Genomic DNA, 25380 nt, shown 5'->3' on the forward strand with positions numbered 1-25380 from the left:
AAAGTAAAGCTTCCCGTTAGACATCTCGAAGGATATGAGGGAAAACATGGTGTATGAAACCCAAATAAATGTACTATAGAGCGTTCCAAGTTAAGAAAATAACATTAGGCTTATGGAGATCAGTGTTGCCAAAACTCTCAGGCATGCGATTTACTAGATTGTCGATATATTTTTCGAATTTCCATTTTCAATTAACATTTAACTGTAAAGTTAGAATAACAACTGAAGAATCACAAAACCTAATTATCATTATATAATCTCAGAGAATGACATAAAATCGCTGACATACGCACACCGTATTATTTTAAGTTGAAATTAGTAATTAGATATATGCATTCCAAGCGGTCCGTTTATTTGCTTTTAAATCTTTAATAGCCGGCAAAGTGCATGATTTAACTAAGTAATATTTTCTACTGATTTCTATGATTCATGGTATATGATATTCTTACCGAAAAACAAATAAACTGTCGTTACTATAATTAAAATAAGATAAAATAAAATTTTCTTTTGTAAATAGGTACTATTTATTTAATTAAAATCATTTTCCGTACTTTTCATCTCTTGTTTCGAATGGGCACTTTTGGTCAATTACGTTAAAAAACATTAATTTAATTCATGTCTGTGAAAACGAAAATACAAATAAATTATACAACCCTGAATCGTGCTTGCGTTCATCGTGGCATCGCTGCGCTTCTATTGTCCATAAGAAATACATGGTCCTATCTCCGCAATGTTATTTTCTTAACGTGGAACGCTGTATAGCTATATGACTCTAGTCAGACCTATGATTACGTAGGGCTTACTAATATCGTGGTCTAAATGCCAACAAAAAACCAACGGAGACAACCTGAATAAGCTTCAACGACAAGCATGCTTAATCATAACAAGAGCGATGTGGACTACCCTAACCGCCTCTCCCTTCATATATATTTTTCTTTCCAGGAAGAAACGATTGGGAGCCGAATAAAAAAAATCTCATACTAACAGATCAATGCTGGTATACAGACTATCACTCTACTATCTTCCAAGTGGAAATTTATGCTATAGAGATATGTCTGCAGGAACTAATAAAGGGGAACTGCAGGGACAAATCTATAAAAATAATATCTGATAGCCAGACGGCATTAAAGGCACTGGCATCGAATAGGATTGACTCCAAGTTAGTTTGGCACTGTCGTCAGAATCTAATACGGATCGAAAAAAGTAACAAAGTTAAAAAAAAAACTTACAATAAAGTAAAAACTTCCTCTTGTAAAATTGTATAAAATTTTATTAAAATTTTTAAAAATTATCCAAAATGGATTTACAGAATTTCGTTGGTCATACATTGCTGCTTTCTTGTCTTTCGTTCTTTTTAGTATGATTTTAGTATGAGTTTGAGTTGAGATATTATCTATATAAACACTGCCTGGGGTGATTGCGGGGTGGATTGAGTAGCTCTGCGGTTACTACAGCCGGTCCCAAGCCCGGATCAAATGTGAAGGGTGATTGGCAAGGTTAGCAACCTACCAATCGTAAAAACAAATACTGCTCAAAGAAACAATGTACAGCCTCGGAACCGGATTGATACTATGAAGACGACTACGGCAAGAAATAAGGACAAGCGAAAAACATCCAAAACCCAGATGAGAATTACTACTTGGAATATCAGATCGCTGAACTTAAGGGACCAAGAAATAACCCAAGTGCTGAAAGAGAAAAAAATAGACATTTGTGCTCTACAGGAAACAAAAAAGAAAGGAAAAGGCCAATCAAAATTAGGTGAATACGTACTAATCTACAGTGGAATAGCAAAAGAAAACAGGGCCAAAGAACGTGTAGCCTTACTAATACACCAAAGGTACCAAAATCATATCAAAAACATCCAAAACCCAGATGAGAATTACTACTTGGAATATCAGATCGCTGAACTCAAGGGACCAAGAAATAACCCAAGTGCTGAAAGAGAAAGAAATAGACATTTGTGCTCTACAGGAAACAAAAAAGAAAGGAAAAGGCCAATCAAAATTAGGTGAATACGTACTAATCTACAGTGGAATAGCAAAAGAAAACAGGGCCAAAGAACGTGTAGCCTTACTAATACACCAAAGGTACCAAAATCATATCAAAAACATCCAAAACCCAGATGAGAATTACTACTTGGAATATCAGATCGCTGAACTCAAGGGACCAAGAAATAACCCAAGTGCTGAAAGAGAAAGAAATAGACATTTGTGCTCTACAGGAAACAAAAAAGAAAGGAAAAGGCCAATCAAAATTAGGTGAATACATACTAATCTACAGTGGAATAGCAAAAGAAAACAGGGCCAAAGAACGTGTAGCCTTACTAATACACCAAAGGTACCAAAATCATATCAAAGAGTGCCAATACATATCAGAAAGAATAGTAACAGCAAAGATAAGAATGGAGAAGTAAGACCTGAACATCATCGGAGTATACGGCCCAGAAAATAACAAGCCTCAAACAACAAGGGAAGCGTTTTACGACCAATGACAACAAGTAGTAGATCAAGTCAGAGGAAAGATAATAATATTGGGAGATCTTAACGCTCGAATACGCTAGAATAGGAACCAAGTAATACCCGGCATCAAACAAAAACATAACGAGAATGTTAAAAATGAAAATGGAGAACTGATGATCAACTTCTGCACAAATAACGAATTAAGAATAAACAACACATTTTTTGACCACAAAGACCAACACAAATATACATTCAATAACACCGGTGGACAAAGATCTATGATAGATTATATTATAACCAACAGAGATATACACCCATCAAAAATAATCGACGTAAGATGCCTCAACTCAGCAGATGTAGGTAGCGACCATAGCCTAGTATTATGTAAAATAAGAATCATCCTGAAATACTTCCCACCCAAGAGAGCGGCGCCAACACAAACAAAAATCAAAGTCGAAGAACTAAATACGGAATCGACAGAATACTTATACAGGAAAAGAATATCAGAGAAGATCGCTGGGAATAAAATATTAGAAAACGATAACATCGAGGAAAGCTGGGAAAAACTCAAAAATAATATAATTAACGCAGCAACAGAATCACTTGGAGAGAGGAAAGTAACAAACACTGACATATCAAAGGAAAACACCAAGGTTTGGAAAGGAAGTGAAGACAAAATGTGAAGAAAAGAAGAAAGTCGTTTTACAATACAGAACACAACAAACACAACAGGCATACCACCACTATAAACGAATCAGAAATGAAACGAATACTTTAGTTAGACAAATAAAAAAGGAACACTGGCAGAGTTTCTCAAAACAGATGGAACACGATTTCTACGGAACACAAAAAGAAATATGGAGAAACGTGGGTAGACTACTTTCGATCCCTGTTTGCTAAAGGTGACGATGATGAACCACCAACACCAGAGGTGACGACAAACGAAGAAATAAATATTAAGGAGGAAGAGGTAAAGGAAGCATTAAGGAAATAAAAAATAGAAAATCAGCAGGAGAGGACAGAATACCGAACGAACTCCTAAAGTACGGAGGACCAGATCTGACCAAACAACTACTAAAACTAATTCAAAAAATAATGGAACAAAACAGAATTCCTCAAAAATGGAGATCAAGCATCCTAATACCTCTCTTCAAAAAGGGAGACAATCGGACCCGGAAAATTACAGAGTAATTAATTTATTAAACACAACACTCAAATTAACAACCAAAGTGATAACAAATAAATTGAATAAAATTATAACACTAGTAGAAGAACAAGGTTTTAGGTCGGGAAGATCATGCACCGACGCTATATTTATAATGAGGCAAGTGCAAGAGAAGTCATTAAAATACAACAAACCAGCATATCTATGTTTCGTGGAACTTAAAAAGGCATTTGACCGGGTCAAATTAAAAGAAGTTATCCACTTACTGAATGCAAGAGACATACCTCTAGGAATAATCAAAACGATCGAAAATATCTACCAAAACAACACAATAAAAGTAAAAGTAGAAGAAGAACTAACCGACCCTATTGAAGCTGGCAATGGCATAAGACAGGGAGATTCCCTGAGTCCTCTATTGTTCAACCTGATTATGGATGAAATAATAAAAAAAGTAAGAACTAAAAAAGGATACCAAATGGGAGAAAAACAACTTAAAATAATCTGCTATGCAGACGACGCAATACTACTATCTCAAAGTAAAGGTGATTTACAACGTATGCTGCACCAATTTAATATAACCGCCAGAAAATTTAACATGTTAATTTCCTCAACAAAGACAAAATGCATGGTTAAAACAGCAAATTTACTAAGATGTAAATTGGAGCTGGAAGGTCAGATCTTAGAACAAGTGATGAAGTTTAAATATCTAGGCATCGCATTATCTAGCTACGGAAAGCTCGAAACCGAAGTGGAAAATCAATGAATAGAGCAAACAGAGCCGCAGGCTGCCTAAACGAAACAATATGGAGAAATAAAAATATCGGGAAAGAAACGAAAGGCAGAATTTACAAAACAGTCATCAGACCAATAATGACATATGCGGCAGAAACAAGACCTGACACAGAGAGAACAAAAAGGATGTTAGAAACAGCAGAGATGAAAACACTTAGAAAAATTAATGGTAAGACACTATGGGACAGAGCTAGAAGTACAGATATACGACATAGATGCAAGGTGGAGAACATCAAAAACTGGGTAAGAAATAGAAGAGTAGAATGGAACAATCATCTAAGCCGAATGACAACAAATAGAGTAGTAAAGACGGCAAGAGACGGTTCTCCAATAAGAAGACGATCAGTAGGAAGAATAGGTAAACGATGAAATGACAACTTACTGGAGGCACATTGAAAAACAGACAGAGTCATGTCTATATAAAAAGAAGAAGAAGAAGAAGATATTATCTATAAACATTTTCCATATTTATACATCATTATTTTCATGTATTGTGCCTATGATTGTTAAATAAAAAAAAGAAATATTTCATTTCAATTCAATTAACAACAAGGAAAGATGTATTGAATATACGGGTGGAATATTTTAACCAGGCCCTTAATATAGAGGAAGAAGAAGAAAACCTGGAAGACGAAAGATATGAGGTAAGGAGAACAGACGAGAGAGAAGATTCATAACACCAACGATTCTTGAAGTTAAAGATGCAGTTAAAAAACTAGCCCGAAACAAATCACCCGGAATAGATAATCTTCCAGCTGAACTATATAAAGAAGGTGGCCATGATACTATAATGGTATTACAGCAGCTTATAAAAGATGTATGGACACAGAAATCCCTCTCAATGATTGATATATTGGAATACTTTGCGCCATACACAAAAAAGGAGATATCTTTGAATGCTCTAACCACAGAGAAATTACGCTTCTAAATGCAGCGTATAAAATTTTTTCCATAGTACTATGTCACCGTATGGCACCATATGCAGAACGGATAGTAAGAAAATACCAGGCTGGTTTCAGAGGTGGTAAATCGACAATTCATAAGATTGCAACCCTAAAACAAATTTTAGAAAAAACACTGGAATATGGCATTGATACTCATCACATATTTATAGACTACAAAGCAGCCTACGACTCTGTGAATAGAAGATAAATGTTCAAAGCAATGAAAGAGTTAGAAATACCAAATCAGTTGGTAAATTTAAAAAAATTAACTCTTGAAAAAGTTGAATGTAGAGTAAGAATTCAGGGGGAACTGCCTGAACCTTTTAAAACAAATAACGGGCTGTGGTTAATATGTAGCTAATATTGTTGGTAGAACGGAAAACGCTGTACGAGAGGAATATGTAGCATTTAAAGAATCAGCTACAAAAATGGATTTAATAATAAACACCGACAAAAAGAAGTATATGAAAATAAGCACGCAATCACAAATCCTACGTCCACTTGTTATAAGAAACGACGCCATCGAAGTAGTGAACGAATTTGTATACCTGGGAGCGTTCCTTAACACTGAAAATAATACTACCGCAGAGATAATCCGTAGAATTTGCACGGTGAACAGATGCTGTTTTGGACTCAATCTCCTCCTTAAATCCATAATTATATCGAGAAATACAAAAATAAAACTCTACAGAACAATAATACGCCCAGTCCTAACATATGGTACAGAAACCTGGACTAAAAAGTAATGAAAACATGTTGGGATGTTTCAAAAGAAAAGTACTAACTCGAATCTATGGAGCAGTGAATGGCAATGGAGTGTGGAGAAGACGATACAACTTCGAACTTTATAGAATATACCAGGAACCTGATATCGTAAAACATATTAAGACAGGACGTCTGAGGTGGATAGGGTATGTAATGCGGATGGAACAAAATGACCCAGCTAGAAAAACGCTCCTTGATAGACCGAACAAGGTTCCTTGATAACATCGATGAAGACATGAGAAATATGGGAATACGTGCTTGGCGGAGGAAAAAATGGATAGGGATGACTGGAGAGAAATTCTTGAGGAGGCTAGGACCACGTAGGGTTGTAAAGCCAGAATGATGATGATGATGAATATTTCATTTTTATTTTAGAAAGTGCAGTTGTTAGATAAGGTTTTGTTATAGATATTGCTCTTGACCAAAGTGATATCTTGTTGGTCTCGTGCGAACTAATATTATCCTTGCGGTTATACTTTAGCTTACTCTTCCGGATCTCAATTTCTTTTATTGACGATTTCGATGGTTTTATTCATGATTAAATTAAAGAGCATAGGGCATAACGAGTCCTCCTGTCGTATTCCGTTGTCTATGTCTATAGGTTCCAAAATCCAAAAATTGGATATATACAGGATGTTGTGTTTAAAAGAAGAACGTTGAAATGAAAAAAACGTAAAATAAGAAAAAATCGTAATTTCCGAACCTTTATTCGTAATCGAATTTATTTCATTTTAGGTGATACACACTGTATATATTAATCATAGAAATATAATGATTATATACTTACATAATTTTAAGCCGTAAGTCAATACGAAATATTACAAATCCATATCTTATTATGTTTTTTTTCGTAGTATAGAATATTTATTTGACGGACGGAGTGAAAGGTCATATTGAACTACTTTTTTTTGCGTAATTTTTTAAGGCGCTTACTACCGTATAGTTTATAAGCATTGTATTCGGGACATTGTATTTTTAGTTAATCATACAGTCTGAGCGGACAACTCCTAAATATAAGTCGCCATCTCTCGTCGTCGTCACATCACGTAGTTGTTTTCGAAAAACAATATATTGGATTTTAGATTTGATAATTTTATTGTAGGTAATGTGGCCACGCTAAAAGATTTTTTGCCATATTTCTGGTAAGATAAAAACAATTAAACCGTTATAAAGATACTCACAATAATTATTATTGTTCGAAAAAGAGGCAAAAGTAATATACTATAGGTACTAGATTTTTGAATATATTAACAACAAAGTTTCTTTTCGCGTGAATCCTTTTAATTGATTGATTATCAATGTCGTCCAATCTTTCCGGTCTGTAATCATTACTCTCATTTCTTCGATCGGCTTTCCACTTTTCTTTATTCTTTGATTCTATTCTCCATTTCGGTATCTATTTATTTTGGCCTTTTCAGCTATTCTTTTAAGATATTTCATTTCACTAGATATTTGTCAACATAAAACTATACTGTCAAGTTTTGTGATCTTTCATAGGCAACCACCTGCTTATATTATAACTAGTAAATTTGCCCGTCGCATGCAACGGGGGATCCAATCAATTGTCATATATTATATATATATATATATATATATATATATATATATATATATATATATATATATACTCCCTCAATAACAAACACGGTTATTACGAGGTTTCGCTTATAACGAGGTACATGAGATGTCCTGTGAAATTTGTATTCAACTATAACCCTCTATAGCGAAGCGAATTTGGTTATAACGAGAGAAAATAAGATCAAAAAACGGTTTTTTTTTACATTTTGGCCCGGCCGTGGCTATAAATAAATACCCTTTTTAACTGCCGCCCGCGATAAACTTCTTCGGAAATTTACAATTGATGATTCACAAGTGTCGTTGGGGGTTGACCATTCGCACCTAATAATAAGGAGGTCCTAATAGACAACATGTGAAAAGTGCTTTAAACGTTGTAAGAAACTATCGCATATCCTTATGCCCCAATGTTATCCTTAAAAATACGCTTTATACAGATTTACAGAATACAGATTTTTTGTTTTAACGTATATCATTGACAATAAAAGTAAAAAACTCTTTTTTGTTTTAATGTATTTCATTGACAATAAAAGTTAACAATTTTTTTTTTCAAAAAGGCCATTCGAACAATATTTAGCATCTTATATTACTCCGAATGGCCACTATGACACCGCTGAACTGTTTTTATAAATTTAATTTATTAAATCCGTAAACTAACTTTTCGAAACGAAATTCCTTACCACCAACTTAGTTTACGGATTTATTATCAGATGTCGCTATTTGCGTCCATACGAAACCATGTTAGAGTTGCTTCTCAAGACAGAAAAGATTTATTTTTACGTTCAGAGCGTCTGTGAATAGCCGTTCTGAGGATCCCTTTTAGGCTGAAATACGTATTAACGGATATACAGACGCACTGTACGTGAAATCAAATATTAACTGTCTTTTTCCTTTTAATTTATTGACTTTATTTATTATAAAATGTTACAATTTTATTTACATACATTTATTTATTTAATCTACATAGAAACACTTAAATATTAATTTATTTACACTTATATAATTTACTTAAGACATTCAAACCGGTTACACTTTAAATAGCCACGCGAACAATTTATTAATCGACACTTGTTCCAGACTGTCCTTTTAAATATCAAATCGTCCGTTTTATACATGATTTGTTTATCTAGAAATTTGTGCCCGCTTCTTTGACCTTCGGTCGGAACGCCAACGATATTATTCGATCCTCATCTGAAAAGTTCCAATCACAGGTATAAGAGGGGGCCCGTGGGTATGAGTCACATTTATCGTAATATTAGCAACAGTAGTATATTGCATAACACCACCATAGAAAAGGGTGTTTTGTTTCCTATAGATCATAATCTAGATCAGCAAGAAAACAATTTAATTAAAGCCACAAAAAGGGAAAAAGGAAGACAATTTCCCCCAATTTTAAGGTGAAATTGAGGGAATATTATTCTGAATTATGTATCAGGCAACATTTTGCAAAATTCGATTCACAATTTCTATAAAATATTTTCTATTAAACCAATTGTTTTGTTTCTGAGGTAATTTACAATGTATAAGTTTTAAACTTACTTTCACCTGTGTCGAGATTAATTTGCATTTTTATAATTGTATATATTAATCATAAATATATTAGTTCCGCAATTTCTGTACTTTGTTCTTAAAATTTGTTTATAGTTTAAATGTACTTATTTAATATAAATGACATTAAAAGACAACACTTTTTGTACAGTATATTTATTATAAATTTTCTTGAGTATATTTTTGTTTTAATTATAATTAAATTTTTAATTATACAACATGTAAACTTTATCAATTTTATTAAAATCGATAAAAATAATAAATAAATAATAAAATTACTTTATTCAATTTTAAACATCTTATTTAAATGTATAAAATACAGAAAACATAGTATGAATCTTCGCGCTAGTCTACTGTACCGCCTACTGTACCACTTTTTTATGATAAACATGTGTTTTCATTCGGATTTTGCACAATATTATAGCAAAATAAATTAATGAATCGTACACTCATTAAATCATGACGATAAGACATAATATACCCACTAAACCAGCTTAATTCACAACAATGGATAATAAAATAATAAGCAGTTTACTGGCAAGCTGTATCAAAATGAATAAACACCGCAATAAACATAATAATATTAAAAATACTCACGATCATATTGACATGATTCAGCCACACTTTTTATAATTTGAAAGTCTAAAGTACTTCCAAATAAGTCATTTAATTGTTCTACAGTACAATGTTCCTTTGTTGTATTATTCATTTTTGAAGAATTTGTATTTGTGCTGAAAAAAAAATCCATATTAGTAATACAATCAGCTATATCCCACATAATGTATGTGTACATACAGTAGCATTACATATAGCGTTACATTCGTAGTGTGTTTTAAGTGTTAAATGTCCAAAAATATTATCAGACCATAATAACGAAAAGATCTCCAATATAACAAAAATTATAATATGTATATAACTGTGGCGTTAGGAATTATCAACCTAACACACAGAAAAACGTAAGGGTAAGAAGAACGAAAACCGCAAGATGAAAAAGCCAAATACAGAAAAACATCCCCGGGAGCCGGGGGGGGGAGGGGGGCAATGTTGCGAAGAGTTCGGAAGACCCAGTCTTATCAATTATCAAAGCTCAAAGATAGAACGGAGTCGGAGTAATATGCACCAACAGACGATTCCCCGAGAGCAGAAAAAGAAAATTTCACGGAACAACTTCAACACCAAATAGAGCTAATCAAGAATAACGTGAAGATAATTATAACAGGAGACCTTAACGGCAGAACCGGAAGAAAACAAAAAGATAAAGTAGTGGGGAGATTTGGAGAGAATGAACAAAACGATAACGGAGATCATCTGATTGAATTATGCGAATCAAACAATCTAAAAATCACCAACGGATTCTCAGACATAAAAATATTCATAAATATACATAGACGCAAGAAACACGAAAGCTGAAATCGATAATGGACTAGGTTAGTCAAACAATATACCACAATAAAGATAAAAGGTGTGAGAGTGAGAAGAGGAGCAGAATGTGGAACTGACCTTAAACTACTGACAGCAAAAATGGGCCTTAATTGGAAACATAACAAGACCCCCTCTACAAAAGAACCACTGAGAGGATTGAGACAAAACTCAAAAGAAAAAATTAAATTGGGAAATATACAGGACAAAGACTACAATTCATTCGAAAAGAAAACAGGCGAAGACGAAACAGATCCTCACAACAAGAAATATAAATAACAGATAGGGAAATGAGAAAGGCCATAAAAGCAATCAAAAATAAGAAAGCGCCGGGACCTGGAGGCATATCACCTGTGCTGATAAAGTACGGCTCAAAAAAATTACACGGGATCAAATGGATATTTCAGACAGCCATAAATGGAGAACAACTCCCAAAGAAATGGAGAGAGCTATATATGACATATATATTTAAGAAAGGAGATAGAAAACGATGCAAAAACTACAGAGGAGTAAGCGTAATATCATCATTAGGAAGATTATATGGGAAGATACTGCCAGAAAAGATAGAGCAAGCTATAAAAGGCAAAATCGGGGAGGATCAGGCAGGCTTCACTGCAGTAAGATCATGCATAGACCACATATGCACACTGGAACAACTGTTGGAAAAGAAAAAAGCAAAAAATAGAGATATATATATTTGGAATTTGTGGACCTGAGAAAGGCGTATGACTATGTACCAAGGTCAGAACTATGGGAGGCAATGTACAAATTAGAAATAGAGACAGAACTCATAAAAGCTACAAAAGCTCTGTATAAAGAAAATAAATTGTTCATTAAAATGGGAACAAGAATCATAGGAGACTTCACCCCAACAAAAATGCTCCTGCAGGGTTATTCCACATCTCCAGCCCTATTCAAAATATACTTAGAGAAAGCCTTGACTACATGGAAAAGAAAATGTGAAGGCATGGAAACACCGGTACGAAACGAATATCTATATACGGTAAGCTTTGCAGACGATCAAGTAGTGATTGCACAAGACCAAGAAGACCTCAGTTACATGATGAAGAAACTGCAAGAAGTATATACCAAGACTGACCTAGATATTAACCTCGCGAAAACAGAGTACCTATCTACTATCTACAAGTGAAGAAGACATAGAAGATCTACAGATTGACGACAACGTAACAATCAAAGGAAAGGATAAATTCTTGGGGTTTATAATCACGAAAAAGGCAACAACAGAGGAAGAAATTAAGCAAAGATTAGGACAAACTAGAACAGCAATCCGAGAACTTAACTCAGTATGGTGGGATAGACACCTAAATATGAAGACAAAAACATAGATTTATACAACATTAGTGCGAACACATTAGTACGAAACATTAGTGCGATTATGGGGCTGAAAATTGGATTATAAACAAGACAAATAGCAGTAAGATAGTAGCAACAGAGATGAAATGCTATAGAATCCCTGAATATATATATATATATATATATATATATATATATATACACATATATATATATATATATATATATATATATATATATATATATATATATATATATATTCTAAAGTATTCAACTAGTGAATTCAGAGGTTTAATCGGTCATTCAGGTTGGCAAATAAAAAAAGAAGTCAACTACTTCATAAGTTTATTGAAGACGTTTCGCTTTATATTTCTAAAGCTTCATCAGTTCTCTAAAATATAACAAATGACATTGAGTTTATAAGAAATACAGATGTTTATAGTTCATAACTTACAACTCAATATGTAGTATGTTATCGATGTTATCATATCTACTGTACACTTTACTCCTTATTTAAAACTAACTTAACCAAAAAAGAAAAAACAAAAAACAAAGACAAAAAACACACAAACTTTGCAGAAAATAATGTTCATATTCGTAGATATGAATATTTAAAAAATTTTAAACGAACATTTGGCTTCATTTAGATGGTTCTCCACTGAAGACCAACAAAGTTCTGATTTATTGCAATCTAAGCAAACAACTTGACGCGATACCGAAAATTTTTTTAAGGGCCATGTGTCACCAAATTCCAAGGTTTGAGACAATTATGAACTTCTACAGGGGACATTGCATAATTAGTTGGACAGGTGGAATTTGTATGGCGGAAATATTTGATATATTATTTTTAATTTATGTTTTAATGAAACTTGGAAATAGGGGATAATTTTGTTATTATTTTGACCGGAAAATACGCCAACTTTTAACTGAAGAATAATTGGTATCATTTATTTCGTAAGATGAGAGAGTGGTAAACCTGGCTCAAATTGTCGATGTCGGTTCTTTTGTTTATTGCCGATGAGTTCTTGAGGATCTCACACATTTCAATAAAGAAGCGTTTCTGATGGTTGTTTTGTTTCGCCAGTATTTTGGTATTTGTGAAATCAATGTGATGTTTAGTGGAAATGGCGTGTTGTGCAAGGGCACAAGAGGGTTTGGAAAGTCTGATGTCGCTTTTGTGTGAAGTTATACGCCCTAGAAGAGATCGACTAGTCTGGCCAATGTAGCAGGAGTTGCATTCTGAACAAGGTATCTGATAGACAACATTAGTGTGCTCTAACGAGCTTAGTGGAGTTTTAGACTTGGAGAATAACTTTCCAATGGTTTTAGTATTTTTTAGGGATATTTTGACGGGTAAGTTTTTGAATAGTTTAGTAAGCTTGTTCGTAATTTGTGGGAAATAGGGAAGAGAAGCATATTTTGTGGCTGGTTTTGGGGTTAACGGGGAAATGTTCGTCTGTATGCTATTGGATATGGAGGCTAGTATTGCACCGTTGGGTGCTTCCGAAATAGAATGACCGTAGCTTTTAGAGAAAAGATATCTGTTGATGATGGATATGGGGTAAGAGTTATCAATGAGAATGGATTTGAGTAAATCCAAAGATTCCCTCTTGTACCGCGTATGGGTCAACGTATGTACTCTAAAGCTAAGAGCTTGTACAAGGTTATGTTTGTATCTTATTGGGCGTGTAGAGTGGTAATTTAAGAACCGGTTGCTCGCCATGTCTTTTCTGTACCACGTAGTGCCAATGTGTTACTATGTGTGCGTATGATTCGCATATCCAAAAACGGTATGCTGTTATCAACCTCCAATTCACAAGTAAATTGCAGGTGAGGATCAACGCTATTGAAGACTGATAAGGTGCTTAAAATCTTATCAGGTGGTGTTGCTAGGATCAAGTCGTCGACATAACGCTTTACATGTCGACGACTTGATCCTAGCAACACCACCTGATAAGATTTTAAGCACCTTATCAGTCTTCAATAGCGTTGATCCTCACCTGCAATTTACTTGTGAATTGGAGGTTGATAACAGCATACCGTTTTTGGATATGCGAATCATACGCACACATAGTAACACATTGGGCACTACGTGGTACAGGAAAGACATGGCGAGCAACCGGTTCTTAAATTACCACTCTACACACCCAATAAGATACAAACATAACCTTGTACAAGCTCTTAGCTTTAGAGTACATACGTTGACCCATACGCGGTACAAGAGGGAATCTTTGGATTTACTCAAATCCATTCTCATTGATAACTCTTACCCCATATCCATCATCAACAGATATCTTTTCTCTAAAAGCTACGGTCATTCTATTTCGGAAGCACCCAACGGTGCAATACTAGCCTCCATATCCAATAGCATACAGACGAACATTTCCCCGTTAACCCCAAAACCAGCCACAAAATATGCTTCTCTTCCCTATTTCCCACAAATTACGAACAAGCTTACTAAACTATTCAAAAACTTACCCGTCAAAATATCCCTAAAAAATACTAAAACCATTGGAAAGTTATTCTCCAAGTCTAAAACTCCACTAAGCTCGTTAGAGCACACTAATGTTGTCTATCAGATACCTTGTTCAGAATGCAACTCCTGCTACATTGGCCAGACTAGTCGATCTCCTCTAGGGCGTATAACTTCACACAAAAGCGACATCAGACTTTCCAAACCCTCTTGTGCCCTTACACAACACGCCATTTCCACTAAACATCACATTGATTTCACAAATACCAAAATACTGGCGAAACAAAACAACCATCAGAAACGCTCCTTTATTGAAATGTGTGAGATCCTCAAGAACTCATCGGCAATAAACAAAAGAACCGACATCGACAATTTGAGCCAGGTTTACCACTCTCTCATCTTACGAAATAAATGATACCAATTATTCTTCAGTTAAAAGTTGGCGTATTTTCCGTTCAAAATAATAACAAAATTATCCCCTATTTCCAAGTTTCATTAAAACATAAATTAAAAATAATATATCAAATATTTCCGCCATACAAATTCCACCTGTCCAACTAATTATGCAATGTCCCCTGTAGAAGTTCATAATTGTCTCAAACCTTGGAATTTGGTGACACATGGCCCTTAAAAAAATTTTCGGTATCGCGTCAAGTTGTTTGCTTAGATTGCAATAAATCAGAACTTTGTTGGTCTTCAGTGGAGAACCATCTAAATGAAGCCAAATGTTCGTTTAAAATTTTTTAAATATTCATATCTACGAATATGAACATTATTTTCTGCAAAGTTTGTGTGTTTTTTGTCTTTGTTTTTTGTTTTTTCTTTTTTGGTTAAGTTAGTTTTAAATAAGGAGTAAAGTGTACAGTAGATATGATAACATCGATAACATACTACATATTGAGTTGTAAGTTATGAACTATAAACATCTGTATTTCTTATAAACTCAATGTCATTTGTTATATTTTAGAGAACTGATGAAGCTTTAGAAATATAAAGCGAAACGTCTTCAATAAACTTATGAAGTAGTTGACTTCTTTTTTTATTTGCCAACCTGAATGACCGATTAAACCTCTGAATTCACTAGTTGAATACTTTAGAAATATAAATTGACGGTCGTAGTCTTTACAATATATATATATATATATATATATATATATATATATATATATATATATATATATATATAATAAAATGATGGCATCTCCTGAGGTATATGTAAATATAAAAATAATATGTTTTGGAAGCAAACAGAGTCTACGTTCGGCTTTCCGAGTGAAGACCATTATAGGTTAGAAAAATCAGTATAAGGTCTTGGAATCTTGACTTATAGTTAAGAGTATGGAGTAAGAAGCTCTCAAGAGAAGAAGAGTACAAATTGATTGCATTCAAAAGACGAGGTGGAACAGACAAAGGGCGAAAGACCTAAGTGAATGATACACATTGTGGTAATAGGGAAAGGTAACACTAGGAATGGGGTTAGTATAATTGCTCAGAGAAGTAAAAGATAACGTAGTAGAAGTGTAAGAAAAAGTGATCGAATAAAGTGAATTTTGTACTTTATAAAGAAGTACAAACCATAAACACAAGTGTCCCTTTAACCTTTAAAGGGTAACGTGCGGACCTATGAGTCCGCTTGCCGAATTATTTATCGATTTCTGATGATTAATTACGATCTCGGTGGCTTCAAGCAAAGGAGCACTTTATTATAATAGCGGAGCGTAAGTCCGCACGTTATAAAAGTAACAAAACTACAGATAAGATTCAATTTTTAAATATTTTATTCATAATAAATAATTCACGCGGAATTTCTCTTTATTTCTTAGTAGTTCCCGGATAAAGGAGGAGGTTTGGACGACCGGAGAAAACTATTACTACAAAACCAGCAAACAAACCTACGAATGGACGGATATTTAGGCAACGATATTGGCAAAAGACAGTCTCGTTCTAACCTTGGAACAGCAAACAAGTGTCAAAGAAATAATTATTACAAAAATTACCTTATCATCATTATCATATAATAATTAATTCGACATTAGAAAACTTAAATATAACAACCGACAAATATGTTTGTGTTGTGTTAAATGTTGAAGTAATTATCCAGTAATAAACTAATACTACACATTTAGGTATTAGTAGGGGAGCCAGGAGCAAAATGAATATATTAAATTTAATTTTTATTACATAGAATTTAGTTCCATTGGAAAGAAACACCAGGCCACAACAACAGCCCGGAAATATTCAATATGCGCCCAGCATGCTTCAACCAACTCAGTCCTCAACTATATTGTTATTGTTACCACAACAAAATATACAGCCAGCGCCATGTTTCGTTAAACAGATTCCGAACACGTTAACACCACAGGTCCAGATAGAATCACAACCAATAATGTATCAACATTATTACCCCCATAACCCTCTAAGCCAAACTATGCAACAAACATCATCTCAAAGTTCTCAGATGCAGTATTCCATTGATTGCAACATTGAAGATAGAGGGGAAACAACCGATGATGAAACATAATGGCACATAGTCCAACCCGGAAGAAAAAACGAAGTCCAGAACATCCAATAAGAAACTTACGTCAAAAAACATTATCATATTTTGTTCAGAAAATAAATCTTCATAACCGATTTCAAGCATGTCATGAACAGTACTTGGAAACCGAATAGACCAGCAACAAAAGTGATGATACAGACAATAAAATCCCACCAATATTGGTTTCCAATGTACTATTTCTAATACTACTATGTACTACTTTTCAATGTAACAAAAAAAGCGACTATTCAAACATAATAAAAATATTAACAGAGAAAAAATTTGAATCTCACACTTATCAACCCAGCAAGAGCGTAGTTATAGAGTGGCCCTGAAAAATGTGCACTATTCGATTGATATACCTACGCTAACAGCTGAGATTGAAGGACATGGTCATAAAATTAGGAACATTTTAAACATCAGACACAGAATTTCAAAAAAACCATTATTAATATTCTACATTGATCTTGGTTGGGTTTTAAATACAATTAAAGTCAAAAAACTGGAATATTTGGGACCTGGTTAAACAATTTGAGATCTTGGTTTAACTGCACTTCTGCTGACCTCTTTAGAGCAGCGGTATCGAAAGTGCGAATTGCCGTGATGGTTGCCAACCTTCTTAGAGGAGATGGCACATGAAGAAGAAGAAGATTGATCTTGAACCTAATTTAAACAATAAGCCTATTTATGACATCAACGTTTTGCAAAATATGTCCAGTTTGAACCTCGGCAACTTCAGACGTAACCTACCACAATGTATGAGATTCGAACTTTATGGTCACACAAAATCCTCCAAACATTCATGAGCATTAAAACATTTTTTACAAGATCAGACCTTAGTCTACAGTACTGTATGGCTGTGAAAGTTGTACAATGGACTCTGAAATAGAAAAAAGAATAGATGCCTTTGAGATGTATATATACAGACGAATGTTGAGGATTCCATGGGTACAAAGAGTTACTAATGTTGAGGTACTTCGTCGCATGTGTAAACAAAAAGAATTACTAAGAATAATCAAAGAGAGGAAAATGCAATACTTGGGTCATGTGCTGAGAGGCGAAAGATATGAATTACTTCAAGTTATACTGGAAGGAAAAGTACAGGGCAAAAGATCAGTAGGAAGACGCCAGAACTCGTGGCTGAAAGACCTGAGGAGATGGTTCGACCGCTCATCCGCAGAGATCTTTCGCGCAGCAGTTTCCAAAACTACAATTGCCATTTGGATCGCCAACCTTCGAAAGGAGACGGCGCAATGAGAAGAAGAAAATCCTTTTGTAACAGACTTCCTCGATGTGTCAGATGTAGCCAGAGTCATCTTTCTAAAGATTGTGTGAAAGATAGTTTAACTCCAGCACCTGCGCACTATGTAAAGGAAGATATCCCGCAAATTACAAGGGTTTCATCCCTAAGAGAAAAGCAACTATTTGCCAACTAGTCAACACCAGCAAATAAAAGGCAGATATCGAGCACAGTTTTTTTATTAAATCTTGCTCAAGTACTTTCGCTCTCAGATCATCTTCAGGGGCATTTTGGACGAAATGCCCTGAAAATACTCGGAGAGCGAAAGTACTTGGACAAGATTTAATAAAAAACTGTGCTCGATATCTGCCGTTTATTTAATTGAAGTTAATAATAAAGAAATTGAGTTCTCTTCTAGAAGAAAACTGCTTAGTCCCTGACTTCAAATTTGGTTTTTTACAAAAACACGCTGCACAGAGTTGTTAATATCATAAACCACGATTTGGATGAAAAACGCTATTGTTCTGCAGTCTTCTTGGACATCAAACAACCTTTTTATAAAGTGTGACATACAGGCTTGCTGTATAAAATTAAACAACATACTACCATCTAAATACTATCGGATATTCCAATCCTACATAACAGACAGATATTTCCAGATAAAATACGGTACGGTAGTAACAGCATTGAGACCTATAAATTCAGGCGTACCTCAAGGTAGTGTGCTTGGGTTACCGCCGGAACCTGATTATTTAACAGATAAATATGGAGCCGATGAAGATTTACTAGGAAGAGTCTAAGTAAATGATGTACCCGGAGAATTGGTAATAAACTGCAAAGCATCAAAAAATATACAATCAACCGAAAACGAGTCTACTGATAATGAATTTGGGCCATCAAATATCGAAAACGATAAGTTGAACAAAAAATGTTATCTTGCAGAAGAGGAATTTACATGGAAAAAAGTTTTACCAGTTTAGACAAAACTTCCACCTAAAGAATCAATATATAATGTAAATAATGAAAATTTGGTAGGAAAACCTACTGTTAAAATTTTTCTGAAGAATTTTTTTACAAATGATTTATTTGAACACATTTTGAAAGAAACAATTAGATATGCAAATGGTAAAAATAATTCTAGTTTTACATTTTCTTTGGATAACATCAAAGCATTCATTGGTATTCTTTTATTCTCTGGATACCATCATGTGTCCTTTGAGCACTATTACTGGAGTGAGAAGAAGATCTTGGTATAGATAATATAAAAAAATGTATGTCAAGACATCAGTATTTGAAATTTAAGAAATTTATACATTTCAATGATAATGCATGTATAGATAAAGACGACAGAGGATTCAAAGTAAGACCTCCTCTCAATACTATAAATATTGAATTTAAAAAATATGGAATTTTCAAAAAACAATTGTCGATTGATGAAACGATTGTGAAACACTATGGACATAACTCATTTAAGCAATTTATACATAGAAAGCCTATTCGATTCGGCTACAAATGTTGGATTCTTTGTGGAAGTAGCAGATACTATTATAATTTTGACGTTAACATTATATTTTTAAATGGTATTTAAATAATTTCTCTTGTAATTGTCTTATCTATATGATCTCTAGAGCTAATTTTATATTTAAGTGATTAAAATATTGTTTCACAAATAATTAGTTAGTAAAGGAGATTAGATATTAATAGTAATATTTACATGTAATTTGTAAACAATGAGAATTATCAACCAGTAGTTTAACACGCTGTATTTGTTTAAATTAATTCTGTATCTATTATCAATTTTTATCTACTATAATACTATAATTCATGTTTTAACACTGTTGGTATGTAAAAATGTTTTATATCCAAACAATTCTTGTTTGGGTAATTAGTTTTATTTCATTATTTATTTGCACCCACACTGACCCTCAAATTAATGTTTATTAAATTTTTGATTTTAATTAATTATAATCCATTTTAATAATAACAGTTATTGATGGGAAAATTTCAAAAAAATTCTGAATTTTTATAAACTAAATACTTATAAGATACTTGGAGCTCTTGGATGTTTTAGTCATAACCATTTAAAAATTTGATATACAATTTAAATTTTGCAAAAACAACTGGACTGATCGAGCCCATCTGTTGTACATTATTCAACAACATAAAAGCTCAAAATTTGGGAAAGTTTAAGACAACTGTTTAATCATTATTAAATTTTTTAGCTAGTATATAAAAACTTCTTTTTGAGTTTAAGACTTTCAGGATAGCTAATCAATATAATGTGTACAGAATGTGAGGTAAATTTGTGTGTGGTTCCATGCTTCAATATCATTCTAAAGAAAGTTTATTTTTAAGAAAAAATTTGTTTTTTAATCAAAAATTTGAGGAAAATGTTTTTTAATGTTGCTCAATAAAAGAAATGCAGTAGACTCCCTCTATAACGAGAACTGAAATGACAGACTAATTACCTGGTTATAAGCCGATCTCGTTATATCAGACAACAATAATAGGTACTGTGGATACATATGAATATGTAGTTTTCTAAAACATTAAGTTCCTATAGTAAAACCATTCAGAGCAATATAAGATGTTAAATATTGTTTGAATGGCGTTTTTGAAAAAAAGTTGTTTACTTTAATTGTCAATGATACACGTTAAAACAAAAAATCTGTACTTACATTTTTTTCCAACTACATAATGTATAAAGCGTATTTTCAAGGATAACATAAACTATTGCTTCTGGAAGAAGTCTGTCATTTTTGACTGCTTTAAATTGTCCAGTATCATTCTATCTGTCATATTTTCTAAAGATGTAAAACAGCTGTATGCTTCTTCATTTGCGTTTTGTCTGGATAAAGTTTTTTACAACATTTAAAGCATTTTCCACATCTTGTCTATTAGGACCTTCTTGCGTAGATTCACCGCGATTGTCTTCTCCATCTTCATCACTTTCGTCAATGACGATAACGCGCTCCACCGGCGGATTTATTACTTCCGTGATGATTTCACTATCTGTCAGAAAATCACAAACAATGACGTCGTCATCAATGGCAATGAATTCAGCAAACATCAGTCATCATTGTTCAGTTGGAATGGGTTAGTTCTTGACCTTGCTGTTGTAACCTCAACCACTCTGCTACAGAATATTCATCTTCTTCATTTTCTACCTCAGTCTGTGTCCACCCCACATGACCGAAACATTTTCTGATGGATTTTTTATCTGCAAGTATCCATGCTTTGTGGATGAAATTTATGGCATCTAATAAAGTAACAGGGGATTCACTATGGTTTTCCACATTATTCAGGATCCGCTTAACTAGAAGTTTTCTGCAGTGAACTTTTAAATGACCTTATGATGCCCTGATCCATTGGTTGCAGAACAGATGTGCAATTTGGGGTTAAAAAAAGAAGTTCAATGTTTTTTAAACCGTTAACTTTCGGATGAACTGTACAATTGTCAACAATTAAAAGAATCTTTCGATGTCCCAACTCTCTCTTCCACTTCAAAAGTTCTCCACTGTCATCCACGATTTTTTATTAAATTTCTCAATGACGACTAACTTCCTTTTTTCGGAACCGGACATGTTGGCACACATGAGTACAGATACCCTTCCTTCTGATAACTTGCCACCTATAAGACATTCATTTTTGAAATTTCTTTCTTTCTTTCTTTCTCCCCTTCCTTTTACCCTATCAGGGTGTCGGATTTGGGCTAGCTATTTTAATTAAGGGTTCATTTTTGAAATTAAGGGTCTTATTTGGAGTAAGTTTAAAAAAAAGTTCCAGCTCGTCGGCATTGAAAACATGATCATCACTGTAACTTTTGTCTTATTGTAGGCCATGACTTCAACCAGTTGTCGGTGACTTCTTTGGAAACACTCTTCACTTCACTGCAAATTTTTCCACACGTAATTTCGTGCCTGGCCTTAAAACGGCTCATCCATCCACTTGATGCTTCAAAATTCTCATCACCACCTAGCACCTGCGAAAACTGTGTTGCTTTTTCTTGAAGCAGTGGTCCACTTATTTAAACATTCGCAGCCCTGTTTACGGTAAACCATTTGACCATTGCAGTATCGGATTGTTTATTAGTTGCGGCACATAGTTTTTTCGATTTACCAGAAAAAGACGAACCTGCTTCGAAAATCGTGTGTTTATTTTTGAGCATGGTAGATAGAGTGGAACTTGAAATTCCTCTTTCACAACAAACTTCTGCTTTCTTCTTAGCGTTCTTAACATCTTTAAGGATGTTAATTTTTCCTTCTAAAGTAAATGCTTTTCTTTTAGGAGTCACAGTGTGTAATCTATGTGACTATGTAATCTACAACACAACTTTCAAGACGTGAAAGCACAATCAGGAAACAAACGATAAACATCTACGTCAAAAACAACTGTGAAATGAAATTCTGGTGAAATTTGTTTCATTTGTCATGTTTTTAAGCCTCTTTACGTAGTTAATTAGGTGCGAATGGTCAAACCCCTACACTGACACTTGACACGTGAATCATAAATTGTAAATTTCTGACAACACAATATCGGTCGGTAGATTAAACAGAAGAAGTTTATTGCAGGCGGCAGTTAAAAAGGGTATTTATTTATAGTCACGACCGGGCCAAAAACGTAAAAAAACATGTTTTTCGATCTTATTTATTCTCGTTTGCCAAATTTGCCTCGCTATAGAGGGTTATAGTTCAATAGAATTTCACGGGGCATCTAATGTACCTCGTTATAAGCAAAACCTCATAAAAGTGTGTTCGTTATGGAGGAGTATACTGTACATAAAACTTCCTTTAAAATAAAAACAAAATGTATGCCTTTACTTAATAAACAGTTGGACAAACTGTTACTTAATAAACAGTTGGTAAGGACAAACATGTCCGTATTTTTTATTCTCACTGATCTGATACATGTGCTATCTGTCCACAAGACATGCTAAAAGCTGCTATCTGTTTGGTATTTCAAGGGAGGTAAGTGCACCCTGATGCCAGGCAGTGGTGTGCATCTGCACCCCCCTGTCCAGACAGAAAGTACATAGACTTTTGTATGTGTATAAAAAAATATGAATAATGGAAGTGTACTTTCAATAATTTTGGTAAAAAATAACAATTTTCTATTTGTAAATTCTAATGTATAAATGACTATAAATTGTCAAAAATAAATGTTAGATTTTTTCATTGTTTTACTTAATTGACACAGTTTTATCTTGTTGATAAACCACATAAGTATAAATGATTTTATATTTTTAATATGTTTCTTATTTAACTTAAAAGTAATATTAGCTATAAGGACAACAAGAACAATTACTGGACAGTTTGTGCTTGGGTTCAGTGAATACAGTATATTAACTTTCTTAACACTTTCCAACAACCTAATCACACCTTAAATTTTCATAATTTTTTAATGGTGTTATGCCTTTACTGTTTGGCCTAAATATTCAAAATAATGTATTAAAATGGACTTATAAACTGTATAAAACTACAGTCATAATATAAAAAGGATCTTTTGTCATTTTCACATAATCTTCACAGACTTATCTCTGTGTAATTATCAGAAATTTATGGTATGATTTATAATTTGAAGTAGGTATCCAACTTCACACATAAAACATATATTATTTAAAAGTTTCAAAAATATTATTTGTAGAGGATGAATAAGATACTCACTAGAATAAAATTTTGCATTATTATTGAACTTCAGGTAAAAGAAAGTACACTTTCCAAGTATAAATGTTCACTTATTAGTAATATTTGATATTTTTCTTGGAAATAAGATAGACAGAATGTAATAAAACTCAGTGACATACCTATATCTGGGAAATACACAATGCAATTCTGTTTATTGACCTTCTTAGGCCTTGCTAGGTAATAATTATTGTATTAGGTGCTTCCCAGAACTACTACAACTGATAAGTGATAATATCATGACATAGTATAAAAATAATATGAATAATGAAAATATGCTTAGCAGCTCAAATTTTATGAATATAATGGAATATTAATAATAATTAACTTAAATGGATTATAGTAGCTATATGATTTTAGCTCTTTCCCAGAACTACTATTCTGAACATCAGACAAAGATTTTGATAAAATCATCATAAAATCAAATATTTTATTGTATTAATTAACGCGCCATAATTACAAAGTAAATAAAAAATAGCTTACATATAAATAATTCATTTACAAAAAATGGTGAATCATCATACTGAAGTGTTCATTAAATGTAACAATACAATAAATATAAAAGCAGGAAATATGTAATCAAGAGATTGTAAAAAAATAGGCACTTTTTAATAGTAAAGTGTAACTGGTAAGAAATATGTTGTTTTTACCAACTTATGTTTTTTTGTCATTTGTTATAAATTATTTAAATTAAGAAAGATAAAATAAGGAATAAAAATAAAAATATATTTACCTGGACGTCGTGTTTCCCATAAAACCAAATTGAATACTCAATAGTTTCTGCGTATAGACTGTGATAATTAATCAACAATCACTATTTATCAATAACAAAAAGATAATATTCAAATCAGCTGTATTGTACCTGTAGACTAATATCTTTATATATTTTAAAATATTGCAGCCAGTTCAATATTAAATTTTTGCACGATCAGTATTTTTCTATACAATTAAGCTGTATTTTAAAAATAACCACATAACTTAACAAAAAACAAACAAATGTGTCACAGATGTCAGAGTTTATTATCAAATTTAAGAATTGATAAGAATTAGCTGTCGCCTGTCGCAATGACATTTTGATGTTTACAATCGAATTACATTTGGGTATATTACGCGCAAAAAATTAATCGATTCTCCATTATCAATTCTACTGATATTCGGTTATTCAAGATATTTTATTCAAAATCGTCAAATATGTATTATTTTACAATCATGATATTACATGGTAGTTCTTTCTTTTATTACATTTAAACGTCAATATATAGGAATAAATATTATGAAAGAGCGGAATATTTTGTTCGTTTATATTGGTTATACCACAGAACAAATAACAATTGTTTCTTATTCTACAGAATAATAAAACAATTGTTATTGTTACTTATTCTGTGGTTATACTCGCAACCTTTAATAAAACAATTTTCAACGCATTCTACTTAAAGAATATTTTTATTCCAAGGTTTCTAGCGACC

At 33.1% G+C, this 25380-nt stretch overlaps 1 protein-coding gene across 3 annotated transcripts in view; it reads right to left on the reverse strand.

Annotated features, from left to right (window-relative positions):
• Positions 1-24951, reverse strand: part of LOC140445449 (uncharacterized) — a 43968-nt gene extending 19017 nt beyond the window's left edge. Inside the window, exons 1-2 of one of the 3 annotated variants that reach the window (XM_072537463.1) lie at positions 24648-24951; positions 9849-9982 (exon numbers count right to left, since the gene is read on the reverse strand). In XM_072537463.1, the coding sequence (XP_072393564.1) occupies positions 9849-9982; positions 24648-24667 (154 nt within the window). In that variant the 5' untranslated portion in view covers positions 24668-24951. Of the gene's footprint in view, positions 1-9848; positions 9983-23896; positions 24005-24036; positions 24069-24647 lie in introns of those variants that run through there. The other 2 variants (XM_072537466.1, XM_072537464.1) reach the window with 2 other exon arrangements.
• Positions 24952-25380: the final 429 nt, after the last annotated feature.

Source organism: Diabrotica undecimpunctata, chromosome 7 (genome assembly GCF_040954645.1).
Source record: "Diabrotica undecimpunctata isolate CICGRU chromosome 7, icDiaUnde3, whole genome shotgun sequence".
NCBI lineage: Eukaryota > Metazoa > Arthropoda > Insecta > Coleoptera > Chrysomelidae > Diabrotica > Diabrotica undecimpunctata.